General features: G+C 50.5%; 8 protein-coding genes across 8 annotated transcripts; 5 read left to right on the top strand and 3 right to left on the bottom strand.

Moving 5' to 3' along the window:
• Positions 1–99: 99 nt before the first annotated feature.
• On the top strand, positions 100–3318 carry BJY04DRAFT_226866 (uncharacterized protein; the record flags this gene model as incomplete). Its single annotated transcript, XM_073718504.1, has 7 exons — positions 100–413; positions 479–726; positions 778–1334; positions 1695–1789; positions 1845–1923; positions 1977–2780; positions 2837–3318. The coding sequence occupies 7 exons, from the start codon at positions 100–102 to the stop codon at positions 2999–3001; spliced, it is 2262 nt and encodes a 753-aa protein (XP_073572559.1). The 3' UTR covers positions 3002–3318.
• BJY04DRAFT_34132 (uncharacterized protein) lies at positions 3319–4302 on the top strand. The gene has a single exon (XM_073720172.1). It carries the CDS (start codon positions 3635–3637, stop codon positions 4157–4159), a length of 525 nt encoding a protein of 174 aa, XP_073572558.1. The 5' UTR covers positions 3319–3634; the 3' UTR covers positions 4160–4302.
• Positions 4303–4698: 396 nt separating this feature from the next.
• Positions 4699–7123, top strand: BJY04DRAFT_206719 (Zn(II)2Cys6 transcription factor; the record flags this gene model as incomplete). Its single annotated transcript, XM_073713756.1, has 7 exons — positions 4699–4746; positions 4805–4819; positions 4948–5045; positions 5095–5387; positions 5438–5871; positions 5932–6192; positions 6245–7123. The coding sequence occupies 7 exons, from the start codon at positions 4699–4701 to the stop codon at positions 7121–7123; spliced, it is 2028 nt and encodes a 675-aa protein (XP_073572557.1).
• Positions 7124–7138: 15 nt separating this feature from the next.
• Positions 7139–8319, bottom strand: BJY04DRAFT_216841 (NAD(P)-dependent alcohol dehydrogenase; the record flags this gene model as incomplete). The annotated part of the gene is made up of 3 exons (XM_073715866.1): positions 7139–8074; positions 8132–8254; positions 8308–8319. The coding sequence occupies 3 exons, from the start codon at positions 8317–8319 to the stop codon at positions 7139–7141; spliced, it is 1071 nt and encodes a 356-aa protein (XP_073572556.1).
• A 342-nt stretch (positions 8320–8661) lies between these two features.
• BJY04DRAFT_226858 (uncharacterized protein) lies at positions 8662–9688 on the bottom strand (the record flags this gene model as incomplete). The annotated part of the gene is made up of 4 exons (XM_073718503.1): positions 9467–9688; positions 9326–9402; positions 9117–9269; positions 8662–9062 (listed from the first exon to the last, which is right to left on the bottom strand). Exons 1-4 carry the CDS (start codon positions 9664–9666, stop codon positions 8662–8664), a joined length of 831 nt encoding a protein of 276 aa, XP_073572555.1. The 5' UTR covers positions 9667–9688.
• An 833-nt stretch (positions 9689–10521) lies between these two features.
• BJY04DRAFT_34097 (4-nitrophenylphosphatase) lies at positions 10522–11953 on the top strand. Its single transcript, XM_073720171.1, has 5 exons — positions 10522–10711; positions 10775–10796; positions 10883–10951; positions 11054–11145; positions 11214–11953. The coding sequence occupies exons 1-5, from the start codon at positions 10646–10648 to the stop codon at positions 11883–11885; spliced, it is 921 nt and encodes a 306-aa protein (XP_073572554.1). The 5' UTR covers positions 10522–10645; the 3' UTR covers positions 11886–11953.
• A 68-nt stretch (positions 11954–12021) lies between these two features.
• On the bottom strand, positions 12022–13272 carry BJY04DRAFT_216838 (uncharacterized protein; the record flags this gene model as incomplete). The annotated part of the gene is made up of 1 exon (XM_073715865.1): positions 12022–13272. The coding sequence occupies one exon, from the start codon at positions 13270–13272 to the stop codon at positions 12022–12024; it is 1251 nt and encodes a 416-aa protein (XP_073572553.1).
• Positions 13273–13433: 161 nt separating this feature from the next.
• BJY04DRAFT_216837 (ATP-dependent Clp protease proteolytic subunit) lies at positions 13434–14437 on the top strand (the record flags this gene model as incomplete). Its single annotated transcript, XM_073715864.1, has 5 exons — positions 13434–13577; positions 13638–13656; positions 13715–13740; positions 13795–13936; positions 14001–14437. 5 exons carry the CDS (start codon positions 13434–13436, stop codon positions 14435–14437), a joined length of 768 nt encoding a protein of 255 aa, XP_073572552.1.
• Between the last annotated feature and the right edge of the window lie 11 nt (positions 14438–14448).

Below are 14448 nucleotides of genomic sequence, written 5' to 3'. Positions count from 1 at the left end.
CATGCGGCGGTAGTAATGTAGGGTTGTATGCTCACTTGAACGATTCCTCGAACTTGCTGCGCGCCTGCATCGCAATCGATAGAACTCCCCACCTCCACAATGTCCACGGTTTCCGCGCTTCAATCGCGCTTGAAGGAGGTGTCGACGGCCCTGGCTCAAATACATCCTCTAATTTCTCGATTACACAACTTCACTACAGCTATTGGGCAAGGGGATGAAGCACGCACAGAGCTCGGAGCAGAGATCCACTCTCGACTGAAAGATGCCGAAAATGAACTGGAATTATTGAAGGATGATGTTGATGCTCTAGAGGCATCGACGGATGTCAGACGGAAAGGAGTGGACTCGGAGAAGGAGACAGAGAAGGAGCGGGTGATTGCTTTAGCTCGGAGGCTAGGGGATGATTTGAGAAGGTAGGCTAAGCATCTGGGCCGAAGTCATTAAGTTGAGCTAGACTGACGATTGATTGGAATCGTAGGACACGAGGAGACTTTCGCAGTGCTCAATTACAAGCGAAGCGGAATGCCGAACTTGCCCGGCGCAAAGAAAGAGAATTGCTCTTTTCAAGAGCGGAGGGTGCTGAGAGGCGGAATCAGACAAAGGAGAAGTTGACCCAGGACGATATCGTGAAAAATGCTTCTAAGGATGTTACAACGGCGTTGAGGCGGACACATCATCTGATGCAAGCCGAGCTTTCTCGGAGTCAATTCGCACAAGAGACGTTAGGTATGTCTGAGTCGTCCCGCGCCATGGGAAATGGATTTAACAAATTTTTAGAACAATCGAGCGCCGCTTTATCTTCTCTGTCAGAGTCTTATACCAGCCTTGATACGCTCCTCTCATCTTCACGGAACCTCGTTGGGTCTCTTCTTCGCTCTCAAAAGTCGGACACATGGTACTTGGAAACAGCATTCTACATTCTCGTTGGCACAATCTCATGGTTAGTATTTCGTCGTTTGCTGTACGGGCCGCTCTGGTGGCTAGTGTGGATGCCACTTCGACTGGTGTCGCAATCTGTCTTTGGTATTCTTGGGGCCGTGGGTATCACCAGCAAGGCCGTTCAATCTTCCGCGACGGTCGCAGCGCCTGACTTGTTAGTACAAGAAACACCAATCCTTCATGCACCAGAAGTCAAGGTTCATGGCGTTGGCGGAGAGGCTGTTCCCGACCAGGTCCCAGGCACAGACTCGGTAGACCGGGACTGGGTTCTTGATAAAATTGGTGAGATAGTCGAAGAAAACGCCGACCATACTGGAACGATTTTGGATGAGATCTCCCTAGAGCAGGAGATACCAGAAGAGATACCTTCGAACACGAAGAAGCGGATGTATGAGGCGACGGAGGTACTACAGAACCCCAGAGATGAACTATAGATAGAATCATGATGCCATAATGTAAACGAAACCTTCTTCCAAAGAACTCTTGCCATGACTGCATAATATCAAAGCAACATTACTATCAGTGTGCTAGCAACAGAGCTTGGATAGTGCAGAGGATCTGGGGCTTAATTGATTTCTTGGCAAACGCGTCAGACCAAGTGGAGACGCGTTTTCGAGGGTTCTTGCGATTTGAGCTTCATCAAGCTTCACGAGCAATTTTCGTCAGATAATACCACCTAAATTTGCATTTATTCTCGATACCAATTACATCACTCTACAAAGCCAACCATGGCAGCTAATTTCTTCAGCAATAAGGCGCGCGCCGCCGCAGCTGCAACAGGCAGTTCAAAGCAGAAGCCAACAGAAGGAAAGGAAGAGCAATCGCGACAACAGCCATGGGTTGAAAAATAGTATGTGATATTATCGCTGGAGATCCTTTTCCAGACCGAAATTGACAAGATACAGTCGTCCTAAGACTCTAGATGATGTGGCCGCCCAAGATCACACGACGAAAGTGCTCCAGCGGACACTGCAAGCTTCCAACGTACGTTATCCTCTGCGCAGAACTCGATACGATACTAATATGCTTTGTCGCAGCTTCCTCACATGCTTTTCTACGGCCCTCCAGGAACCGGAAAGACATCAACGATCCTCGCCCTCGCCAAATCCCTGTTCGGCCCTGCCCTCTACCGTTCCCGTATCCTCGAACTGAACGCTTCAGATGAACGTGGTATTGGAATCGTCCGTGAGAAGGTCAAGGGTTTTGCTCGTGTCCAGCTCAGCCATCCCACGGGGCTAGATGCAGCATACTTCGAAAAGTACCCGTGCCCTCCGTTTAAAATAATTATCCTCGATGAGGCAGACAGCATGACCCAGGATGCCCAGTCCGCCCTCCGCCGCACAATGGAACAGTACAGTCGGATAACCCGCTTCTGCCTGGTTTGCAATTATGTCACAAGGATTATCGAACCGCTTGCAAGTCGATGCAGCAAGTTCCGCTTCAAGCCGCTGGATAATTCGGCTGCTGGGGATAGGCTTGCGCAGATTGCGCAGATGGAGAATTTGTCGCTTGAGGAAGGGGTTGTCGAGAAGCTCATATCGTGCAGTGATGGTGATCTACGGCGTGCTATCACATACATGCAGAGTGCGGCTAGGCTAGCTGGTGCCGCGCAGTCTGGCAACAAGGACGACGATGAAGACGAGGAGATGAAGGATCAGGGCTCCGAGACGATTACTGTTCGAACTATCGAGGAGATTGCGGGTGTTGTACCTGAAGACATCATCGACAGGATTATCCAGTCCCTACAGCCGAAGAAGGTCGGTTCCTCATATGAAGCTATATCGAAGGTTGTTACGGAGGTTGTGGCGGACGGCTGGAGTGCAACGCAGCTCCTTCTACAGGTACATACTCCTCGAGACTATCACGCATTCTGTCACTGATTACTCAACACTCTTAGCTCTATAAACGAATCATATACAACGACGCCATAACCGACATTCAGAAGAACAAGATTGTGCTGGTTTTCTCAGAAATGGACAAGCGACTAGTTGATGGTGCCGACGAGCATCTGTCAATCTTGGACATCGCTCTGAAGATCTCTGGCATCCTTGGCGGAGCGTAAGCAGGCATGAGAATTTGCGAATTATTCTCAAAGCGCTACTTTTATCTCGAAGTAATTCTGAACTCCAGCAGCCGTCTCAACCAATACAGCGGTGAATGGCCTGAGAGGACGAAACTTCGCCCGCCGCGGTAATAGTCACAAACTGGTGGATTGAATGGTCTCAGTGAAGAAAACGGCTTCGGTGAATTCCCCATTTATCCCGCGCAGAGCAGGCCAATCTAGATGAATGACTGTATGACTGAATTCTTTATTCACCTTGTAAACCGTCGTCTTTCTAGGTACCATGCTTTTCACTCCATATTCACTCTGAAGGTCCACTCATCATTCACTCTTCCCCAACCCCCCTTGAGCGTTTAAATATCTCCCTTACTTCTTCCGCTGCCTCAAGGACTTCGTCCTTCCTACATAGCCCTCACCGGATCTCCCGTTCACACTGCCTGTCCGCCATGGTCTGACAGTAGAACCTCCCCGACATGTTCGTCACGGTGCTCCTCAGCGTGGTACAGACGAGGTAAGTTGTCTTCATAAAGACCGCCGTCGACGGATTTATACTGACTTGCGCGACTCCAGATTTCCGAGGTAGCTTGATCACTTCCTGATGCCGTTGTTGCTCTCAATGCCTTATTGGGAGCCATGGGCGAGCGAGCAAAAAGATCACTCCTTCGCAAACTCTTTGAAGTGTCATCAGGCAAAGCACATGGTTCGCTTGTTTTCGTATGGACGCTCGTACAGGTCGAGCGACTTGGTTTAAGGCGATCGGGGCCCTTGAGGAATGGGAACCTTGACCAGATGCATTGGTTCTGTTGTGCATGGGTATGGTATGGTGGAACTCACCTGAAGCGAAATTCAGCACAGGCCCAGAATGCTGTTGGGCTGACTGAATCTCTGAGAAACCTGAAATGCGACGAGGTTCCTGTCGGCCTTGTCCTATTTCAACCCTTCGACCCTAAGGACGCTAGATTTTTCACAATCAACCCGCGGGTCCTCCATTCGTGTCTGAAGACCCTCTTGAAAGATACGCCAATCGACAAGGAAGCCGTGGATGAGCATGATCTTGAGCTGAGTCTCGAGGACCTTGTACCGCTCTCTCATGCCGCCGATCTAAGAGAAGCAATCGGCCAAAGCCTTCAGTGCAGAGCAAATCTTCTTTACCAATGATCCTGACCTATACTTGAGGCACGATCCAGACCGTCTCTGCGGTGGAAGATGGATTGCGCTTTGGAGAATTGGCTCCCTTTATTTTGGCCGGCGCACAAGGGCTCGAACAGACTGAGTTCATCGAGGACATGTTTCTTCCTAGTCGACGCTCGCAACTAACGCCACGCTATTCAAAATAGGTCCTGCAAGCACCAGTTTCCAGTCCACAGCACGCTAGAATCTCTCAAGGCTGCTACACTGGTTGCGGTAGACTGGAATACACTCCGCTAATCAGCTTCGGGCATGTCAACTCTCAAGGGGGGCAGGTTTGGTTAAGTAGTCCAATAAATCAGAAGTAGTCAATCGAGAAACATTAAGAATTCTTTTATTTTCCTGCATGACATCAAGAAATAAAGTGTAGTCGGGTGGCTGCGGGCCGATGGGAGTGTATGGATGTATCGGAAGGACTGGTCCGAAGGGCTTTTCAGTGGGATCATCACCGTCGGCCACTCCCAGCCGATGTTAGCTTTAACAAACAACAATTTGAGTGGCCCTTCACCATGCCCAAAATATCAAGGCCGGCAATAGGTACTCCGGAATTCAGAGCTGTATGTGTTCAAGTTACGTCCAGTTCAGGGATGAAATACCCATGCTAACCTTTGCCAGTGTACAGAGTGTCGAGTGAGGACTACCAATCACGAACAAATTGAGCACTACTAACACCACACTTCAATCAACCCAGAAGCGTAAGAGTAAGGTATGGCTCATTTGTCTGCGTAACAATCTCCACTCTAGTTTGTCTAATCAAGATACAGTGCTCGGGCACCTCTCCATGCCAGTACTGCAGTCGAACCAAGAAGCAGTGTGTGTTCATCAATGTCCCGCCCCGGACACCATTGACAAGGAAGTATGTTCCGCTGGTGACTTGATTTGTATTATCTGCTGAGAATGCACAGAAACCTGGATGATGCAGAGCGCCGCTGTGCAAGGTTGGAAGAGGCCCTGCGTCGATTGAATCCTGCTTTAGATGCTGAGAACATCCTGGCAGGCGGGGAGACGCCCGCCGACAGCTGCTCAGAAGGAGCACCCGACCAGTCTCATAATCTCAATTCCATTGCAGAAAGCTTAGCAGGATCAGAGGGGAATGATGAATTTGAGTGGAATGAAGCCACATCGACTCGCAGACGACGAGGATGCGCCGATGGAATGGCACTGTTACCCACGGACAAGGCTAAATCCGGATACCTTGGTGAGTAGTTCAACACCTTTCAATGTCCAAGACATTAATCCGTGATCTAGGGACTAGCTCTGGGTCCACATTGCTGAGAACGATTACGGGCAGCTTACCGGAGTCTACCAGCTTAGATGCTGAAGAGCGCCGTTTTGGTTTGCGTACAGCCGCTCATGAACTGGGGTCACCATCATTTGCCGAACATATGAATAATACCATCGTTCTGGACGGCCTTGTTGATGCCTACTTCAGATACTACCACCCATCCTACCCGATTTTACATGAGCGCACTTTTCGACGAAGATATAACACCCGCCGTCAAAATTGCCCGCACACAGATTGGCATCCGATCTTCTATCTCGTCCTTGCTATCGGTGAGTGGCTTTTAGGCGTGGATTCTGGTCCGGAGCAATCGAAGCACTATAATGCGGCACGTTCGCGAATGTCTATGCGCATGCTGGAATCAGGGAGTCTTCTCACGGTTCAGACGTTCCTTTTGATGGTATTTTTGTCAAAAGAAGCCCCTCCTTAGAGTACATCAACCGCTCTAATACTGCAACAGGGCAACAATACTCAAAAACGAGACCGACCAAATACAGGATATAACTTCGTGGGGATAGCGTACCGAATGGCCCTAGGACTGGGTCTCCATCGCGAACCACCACCAGAGTCCACAGCAGATACTCTGCTTAACGAGCAAAGAAGGGTAGCTTGGTGGAGTGTGTACTGCTTTGATAGTGGCTTCAGCTTGACTACGGGACGACCCATCATGGCGTCCGACTCTTTCATCGACACAAGACTTCCTCGCAACATTGACGACTCGGTAGAATGGACAGATTACTTGTACCAAGTCAACTTTGCTGACTTGGATATAGGAGTGTGAGATGACGTCTATCCTTCCACCACCCACCAACCAGCCAACTATATACTCGGCTCTCATTGCACAATCAAAGCTGGCTGTTATTGGCAACACAATATACCGTGATGTAGTATCAATCCATATTCAGACAGGAGTTGGACTAAGAGTTGCACGGTCGCTGGATCACCAGCTAAAGGCTTGGAAGCTTTCTTTGCCTGTCTATTTCACAGCCCATGAAATTCCGACTTGGTTTCGTGGCCCACGTGCAATAATCTTGTGGAAAGAACAAAACCTTCGGATGCTACTCTGGTGGGGAAGCCAACGCCTGTGCAGCACCTCGTCCGAATCTGAAGAAGCAGCAAATCTGTGCCAGTACACTGCCATCGAGGCCATACAGGAGATAGCCACATACTGCATTGACCACCCGAGCACTATACATGCAGGCCTTGCCTGGTATTCCATCTATTTCATTTTTCAAGCTGTGATAGTCTTGAGTATACATCAATTCAAGCCGCAAAATTCGATGGAGCTAGGGTTGACCGGGGCTGATCAGCTATGGATCCTTTCTATTACAAAGGCACGAGAAACGCTGGCTCAATTAGCACAGAATAATGCAGCTGCAACCCGCTGCTTAAAAGTGCTAGACAGGATATGGCAGCACTCTCAAACAGCTCAGTCTACTTCACCGCCAGTTGCAACGCTCGATGTCGATAGTGGTCAACAGTCCTCTGGAGAAGCATGTGCAGTCGACCCAGCCTTACAAATTTTCTTGAGGGACTCTACATGGGACAACTCCATTTTCGAAGGCCTAAATGGATTTCCTAGCACAGTCGAAGCAAATCCTTTTGATAATCTCGCTACTAGCTTCTTCGAACCCGACCCAGCTTCGGGATGATGAACAGCCTGACAACTAATCCAATACACCTTCGATCAGATTCTTAATACCTTCGCACCTTCCCGTTCGCTCCCAAGCCTCGGACGCCTTGTCAAACGGAACTATGCTGCTGATGAGCGGCTTGACTGACAGCTTCCCTGAGTCCAATAAATCAAGAGCAATCTCGTAATCACCAGACCCATATCGAAAAGCCGTCTTGAGCACGACCTCCTTCCCACACATGTCCAGCAACGGCAGTGTTTGCATTGGCTTTCCCAAGCCAATCTGGATGAATACTCCGCCTGCCCCTAAAGCATACAATCCAGCTTGAGCAGAGGCTTCCACGCCGGTACATTCCAGAACCACATCGACACCGTCCTCAAGCCAATTCTCTCCTTTAATGTGGGCCGCAATCCGCTCAGGCGTTGCAGCTAAGTCTGGTTTGACGATTGTACATCCTAAAAACTGCCTCGCAAATTCGGTCTTCTTGCCACTGATGTCCGTGATAAGAACCGACTTTGCGCCATATGCCTTCGCAGTAGCTGCCGCCCACAGTCCAATCGTCCCTGCGCCTTGCACCAACACCGTCTGTCCGGGCCTTATCTCAGCCAGCCTGACTCCATGAACGGCAACAGCCAGCGGCTCAACAAGAACAGCCTCATCCAAGCTCAGCGCTTCTGGAATCTTGTACACAAAGTCTTCAGGGATCCTGAACAGCCGACACAGAGTCCCATGCGCATCAGGCGGATCTGCCGCAAACTTCATACTCGGGCACAGATTGTACCGGCCCGCCTTGCATTTCTGACACCGCTTGCATGAAAAGCCGGGCTCAATAGCCACTCGGTCACCGGGTACGACGCTTTGAACGGCCGAGCCAACAGAGTGCACGATGCCGGAGGCTTCGTGGCCCATTACTAGTGGTGCGTCCTCTGAGACCATGCGGAGTATACCGCCGTGTTCCCAGAAGTGGACCTAAGGAGTCAGCTAGTTAGTGTGCAGTTTTGCTAATGTCTGAAGAGGTTTACGAACGTCACTCCCACAAACTCCAACGTAGGAGATTCGAATCAAGACATCGTTGGGATCCTCGATAGGCCTCACCGGGCGATTCTCATAGCGGACTTTTCCTGCCCCGTAGAGGAGGCAAGAGAGGTTCTTGGGGTTTCTGTTAGTACAGCGTCGAAGTAGTTAGGCTTATGAGGGCTCACAGTTTCTGACATGGTTTACTTTTTGCAGCTGCCGTGCTCTCTTAATGATGGAAGCTTGATTGTTCCTCTGAGAGAAGCGTGCTGAGGCGTTTCTTATAGGTAGCTATAGCTCAGGTCGCATTATCGGCTTGCTGTCGGCCGATGGCTGCATAGTGTACAGCGGTCCGAAGGCCAAAGCACATACTTCTCAGCGAATTCAGACAATCTAGACATCCAAATCTTAACTAGACAGATCCTTTCCCTAAGCTGCATCGACCTAGCCGCCGAATATTTCCTGAAATATCAAGATACCATAAGCTACCTCTAGCTACAGCACGACCCATCTAGGTAAACCTATATACATAATAATCTACCCTAAGTCAAGATATACCCCCCATCAATAACAACATCACTCCCCGTCATATAACTACTCGCCTCACTGGCCAAATACAAATACAGACCCTTGATCTCCTTCACATGCCCCTGCCTCCCGAGAACGGCCATGCGATAAGCCTCGTTCAGCGCCTGCGGGCCCGCACCCATCTTCGTATCAAAGAAGCCCGGGGAAACAATGTTTACCCGCGCGAAGTCCCTCCATTCGCGGGCCAGAGATTTGCCGAAGTGTGTGACAAAGGCCTTTGACCCGTTGTAGACGGGCTGGTCGACGGGGACGTTCACGATGTGGCCGCTCATGCTAGAGGTTATGATTAGGTTGCCGAACCCTTGTTTCTTGAAGAGGGCTCCGGCGGATTTTGCGGAGAAGAGGACGCCGTCAACTGGTGGAATTGTTAGAGAGAGGTATATTGAAAGAGAATGGTGGCAGGACGTACCATTGACGGACATCTGCTTGCGGTATTCGTCGATGGTTTGCTCGAGGATGGGTTTTGAGATGGCCATGCCGGCGTTTGCGATGAAGACATCGATCTTAGAGAAGTCCTTGGCTACTTGAGATACAGCGGCTTCGACTTGTTCGAAGTTTGAGACTGGAATTACGATTAGTATTTGAAGATTCATTTTGGACTGGTGTGTGTGTTCTTACCGTCAACTTTATAGGCCTTCGCCTCAATCTTATGCTCTTTGGCTAGCTCTTCCGCCCTTGAGACTGCTGCATCGTTTCTATAGGGGCTGTCAGTTGATCTTATATCTATGAGACTTGTAACAGATCGGACGGAGAACATACGAGTTATACCAAAGCGCAACATGGGCCCCAGCTTCGGCCATGGCCTCTGTCACGGCAAGACCAATTCCATCCGCAGCGCCGGTAATGACAACCACTTTGCCGGCCATGCTGAGTTGATTCATGACGTTGCTTGGGGTGTTTGGGAAGGGGCGGGGAAAGCCATCCCTTTCGATACTGCAGTCCTCTGTTGTCATAGACATCTTGAAATTTGTTTTATGAGCGAATCCGATACTGAGAAATGAGTGAACTAATGCGCTGGAAAGTTGAAGGTATTTTATATTAATAACACGCCTGTCGGCTGAGTATCAGCCGAGAAGGACTTGGGTAGAGTGGAGTGTGGAGCTGGTTTGATGCGCTGTTATGCGCGGGGAAGACCGACTACTAGGCAGTTGGTTGTATCTTGGGAGCTATAGCGGGACTCGGTACCCAGGGTAGGGTGTGGAAAAGGAAATCTTGGATGTGTATACAGTACTAAGCCTTATAATCACAAAATCTACACAAACGCAAGTACAGGCGAGAGCATGGATTCTATTCGAGCAGATTGATGATGAATATTAGCCGGGTATACTGTGAAGCTTAATTAACCGACTCGGCCCAACTGCGAGTGTCGGCTTCCCCACTCCGACATACTTTCTACTATGATCAGTGATCTCATAGACTGCACTGAACCCATCTTTATCTAGGGCACTGTCTATCTATCATAAATACACATATATTCGAGAGCTACATACGCCTTGTCTGTTTCCAAAGCCCTGTCTCTTATACATCACTTTGATTTTAGTATAGTCAGACCCAAGCTTACCCCATGCCGCGATTCTGCACCAGACGCCAACATTATCCAGAAGTCTCGTTCAGGAGATTACCTTGTACCAAAAGCCAGCCTGCCATTGACCCCAATTTTGGCATACTCAGCCTTTTTTACCAATATCGTGGGTAGCCCTAATAAGCTCCCCTGCTAAAGCGGCGCCAGATGTGACCGAAAACGGAGATGCACCCTCCGCTTTTCTTCCGAGCGATGACGGCGAGGTCTCCGAACTTTCTTACATACTCCTCCTACTCTATCTACTCCTTCAATTGTCTTTGTACATACGCCTTAGACATAGAACAGTTCTGTCTCTCTCATACAGTCCCCTTAGCTCACGAATATCCAAAACCCTCGCGCTCACGCAGTACCCCGCAATGACCCAACCCCGCTACCTGTCCGGCGATGCCGCGGGCATTCAAGAATTCTTGGACAAGTTCGATGTCAGTTTCTCTGCGGTGACTCTCTGAGTTTAAGTGTCGCGCAATACTGATTGTCCCTGCTAGGTGTTCCTCTTCGACTGTGACGGTCCGTTGTCTCCCGCAATTCTTCGCCCTCGTCATCCAACGGAAATACATCTTCGCAAACTGGAGCTGACCTAAATACTTGTATAGGAGTACTATGGTCCGGAGATCACCTTTTCCCAGGGACAGTCGAGACACTAGACTTGCTCAGATCAAACGGTACGCCCATCCAACACCTGTTTTCTTAAGGCCGCCAGCCTGTTCTCGCGTCGGGCCTTCAGCGCATCGAAGTACTGTCGCTAACACTGCGTCGACGCTTAGGCAAGCAAGTCGTCTTCGTCACAAACAACAGCACAAAGTCGCGCGCGGACTACAAGAAGAAATTACAGGGTCTAGGAATTCCCGCCACCACGGTCCGCCCACCCTTCCCATCTACCCCCGCCTCTGATCTCCAAACTAACCCCGTACGACACGCAAACAGGAAGAAATCTTCTCCTCCTCCTACAGCGCCTCAATCTACATCTCCCGCATCCTCTCTCTCCCCGCCAACAAACGCAAAGTTTTCGTCCTTGGCGAAACCGGCATCGAGCAGGAACTCCGCTCCGAGAACGTCCCCTTCATCGGCGGCACAGACCCGTCCTTCCGCCGCGAAATCACACCAGAGGACTACAAGCTTATCGCCGCCGGCGACGAGTCCCTGCTTGACCCGGAAGTCGGTGTTGTTCTTGTCGGATTGGATTTCCACCTAAATTATTTGAAACTCGCGCTCGCGTTCCACTATATCAGACGCGGGGCGGTGTTTCTCGCAACGAATATTGACTCGACACTTCCGAACTCCGGGACTTTGTTCCCTGGTGCGGGGTCGGTGAGCGCGCCGTTGATCTTCATGGTGGGCAAGGAGCCTGTTTCTCTGGGGAAGCCGAATCAGGCGATGATGGATGCGATTGAGGGGAAGTTTCATTTTGACAGGAGTCGTGCTTGCATGGTTGGTGATCGCGCGAATACGGATATCAGATTTGGGATTGAGGGAAAGCTTGGGGGGACGCTTGGTGTGTTGACGGGCGTAAATAGTAAGGAGGACTTTGTGGAGGGGGAGATTCGGCCGGCGGCTTATTTGGATAAATTGAGCGATCTGTTGCAGGTGAAGAAATAGATCAAGGTAGAGGGCTAGGCTGGAAATTAGATTTATTGGGCTGGTGTGTTGGTACATAGATATATAGAGTATAGTTAGGAATGTGGACATACATAGAGATAAAGCTAGCGGTATGCAAGGCCTGCCATACCTACATCTAGAAATGGGGATCCCTCATATATCCCTCAAGTTTCCACAATGCTAGGATTGTCAACGTGGGGATATGGGTTGGTGGCGTGAGGAACAGTGCAGGTTTTTTGAACAAATCACTATGGTCCCGGAGCTGATCAAGCTCGACTTGCGAGAAGAGTCGCGTGAGGTCAAAGACAGGGACCTTCGTGGTGTCGGTCCCCGGAAGGGTTGCGAGACTTGAGAGAGGAGTCGCACCATCATCTGGAACAGATCTAGCAACACCGTTCCCCATGTATAGGCCAACACCGCGCTCCATCCCGTTCGAGATCTCCATCTTTGAAATACCCCTGAGCATTGACTCCTTCGAGCAAGAATCAGTAAGATCAATTTCCCTCCACACGCCTTCATTGATCGTGTTATATCTCTTCGCCGTACCCTTCAATCGTTCCACAGCTTCCTGACGCATCATCCTCAACACGAACTCCGGCATATCAGTGCGCCAAGTAATTCGCAGCTCATCACGCTGCTGAAACAGCGGCCCCTTAGGATATTTCCAGCGGTGGGGAACTAACTGCCAAATAGGCGTATGTTTATTCTGGCGCGAGTTTATGACCGCATTTGAAAGTGATTCGAGGATATGGCTGCGTTCGACCATGCGAATTTTCAATGGCGGCGGTGCTTTACGATTGCTGGTTGACTTATGGGTAAGTCTTTCGAGAGCGTGGGACAAGAGGGAGATGGGGAGGAGCCAGAGTTTGGAGGCCGGTGAGGAGGGTTGTTGCTTGCGGGTTGGCTTCTTGGGGGCGGTGGTGTTTGGGGTCTGTGCAGAGTTGGACTCGGGCTCAGAGTCTTGGGTTGGTTCTGGGGTGGTGATGGGTTGTTCAATGAGCCCCCATTCTGTAAGGAGGTGCTTTGGTACGCGGGCACCTGTGACGTTGCATTGCCGGATGGAGGAGGCTAGGGCCACGGCCCATGGGTTGTTGTCGAGGGCAAGTTTGTCTTCGTAGGTTGGTCTTGCTTTCCTGCGGTGGCGGACTTTGCGGAAGGGGTAGGGGTATCTTAAAAGGGGTGATTGAGGAAGAAGTTGTGAGGGTGACTTTGAAGGCTTTGCGGTGTCGTTGTTCTCGGTGTTGTTGCGCTTGCCTGTGTCGTCGGGAGTAGCTATTGTGTTGGAGCTTGCAGCCGATTCATGTCTGGGCAAGGAGACCGAGTATAATCGCCGGAGTACGTGTAGACGCCATTGCGCGTATGGAACGTGGCGGTGGAGGCGGTCCATTGAGGTTGTCGTGGTGTTGGAGAGGCAGGAAATCTCCGCCGAGCGGAAACTTTAGCTTCAGGTCCTGGAGCTCCGCCTCCGCTCCGCAACTCAGTTTCATCACCGACTCCAAGTTTCCTCATTCCTTAACCTTCAGTCCTGACTCTTCATACACTCTTACCATGAATGCGAGTCGCTTATTACCGCGACTATGTCGTGCTACCGCTCGCCCTTCGATAAGAAGCTTTTCTAGCTCTATTCCAGCTCTGTCACCTGCGCAACCTCCGCGGGGCTGGACACCGACGCCCTTCGTGACGGAGACAGTGGTAAGCTCTTCTCTCCTGATTGCGCTCAATTTTTAAGAATCTCGTATTAACAAGCTTTAGGGAGGTGGCTGGCACACCTGTACGTGAACAGCCCTCAATGCAAAAGTAGAAACACTCTAACAAAGCAATCCACGCAGACGACATCTTCTCTAGACTTCTGAAGGTAGATACTTCGATCCAATCCGTCTCAAACACTCTATATTCTAATTGCAAACAGGAACGAATCATCTGCTTAAATGGCGAAGTCGACGAAACCATGTCTGCCTCCATCGTCGCCCAACTCCTCTTCCTTGAAGCCGACAACCCGCAGAAACCCATCCATCTCTATATCAACTCTCCCGGAGGCTCCGTGACCGCCGGTCAGTTCCTCTCACCAACCATTACCCCTCTACAATCACCGTAATCTAAACTCTGTCTCCACAGGCCTCGCAATCTACGACACAATGACCTACATTGCGTCCCCCGTCTCAACCATCTGCGTCGGCCAAGCCGCCTCCATGGGCTCCCTCCTCCTCTGCGGCGGCCACCCCGGCCAACGATACTGTCTCCCACACTCCTCAGTCATGATCCACCAGCCGTCTGGTGGGTACTTTGGACAGGCAACAGACATCGCGATCCACGCGAAAGAGATCCTGCGCGTGCGACACCAGCTCAACCAGATCTACAAGAGGCATTTGACGGGGAAGAAGGAGATGAGTCTTGATGAGATTGAGAAGCTGATGGAGAGGGATTATTTCATGGGTGCGCGCGAGGCGTTGGAGTTGGGGATTGTGGATGAGATACTTGATCGGAGGGTTAAGGGGGGACCTGCCGGGGGTGTGCATCCGGGGAATGGAGAGAAGGGGGATAAGGATGAGTAGATTAGCTTTGT

This window comes from Aspergillus karnatakaensis, assembly GCF_047715665.1.
Source record: "Aspergillus karnatakaensis strain CBS 102800 unplaced genomic scaffold BJY04scaffold_17, whole genome shotgun sequence".
NCBI lineage: Eukaryota > Fungi > Ascomycota > Eurotiomycetes > Eurotiales > Aspergillaceae > Aspergillus > Aspergillus karnatakaensis.
Note: the sequence above shows the minus strand (reverse complement) of the source record. Positions and strands in the feature narration are given on the sequence as shown.

What these genes read in the sequence shown, in the direction of transcription:
- BJY04DRAFT_34132 (XM_073720172.1), top strand. Translation starts at nt 3,635, where the DNA reads ATGGGCGAGCGAGCAAAAAGATCACTCCTTCGCAAACTCTTTGAAGTG.
- BJY04DRAFT_34097 (XM_073720171.1), top strand. Translation starts at nt 10,646, where the DNA reads ATGACCCAACCCCGCTACCTGTCCGGCGATGCCGCGGGCATTCAAGAA. An exon ending in AATTCTTGGACAAGTTCGAT is followed by an intron (nt 10,712 to 10,774) that starts GTCAGTTTCTCT and finishes TGTCCCTGCTAG; the next exon opens with GTGTTCCTCTTCGACTGTGA. An exon ending in AGACTTGCTCAGATCAAACG is followed by an intron (nt 10,952 to 11,053) that starts GTACGCCCATCC and finishes GTCGACGCTTAG; the next exon opens with GCAAGCAAGTCGTCTTCGTC.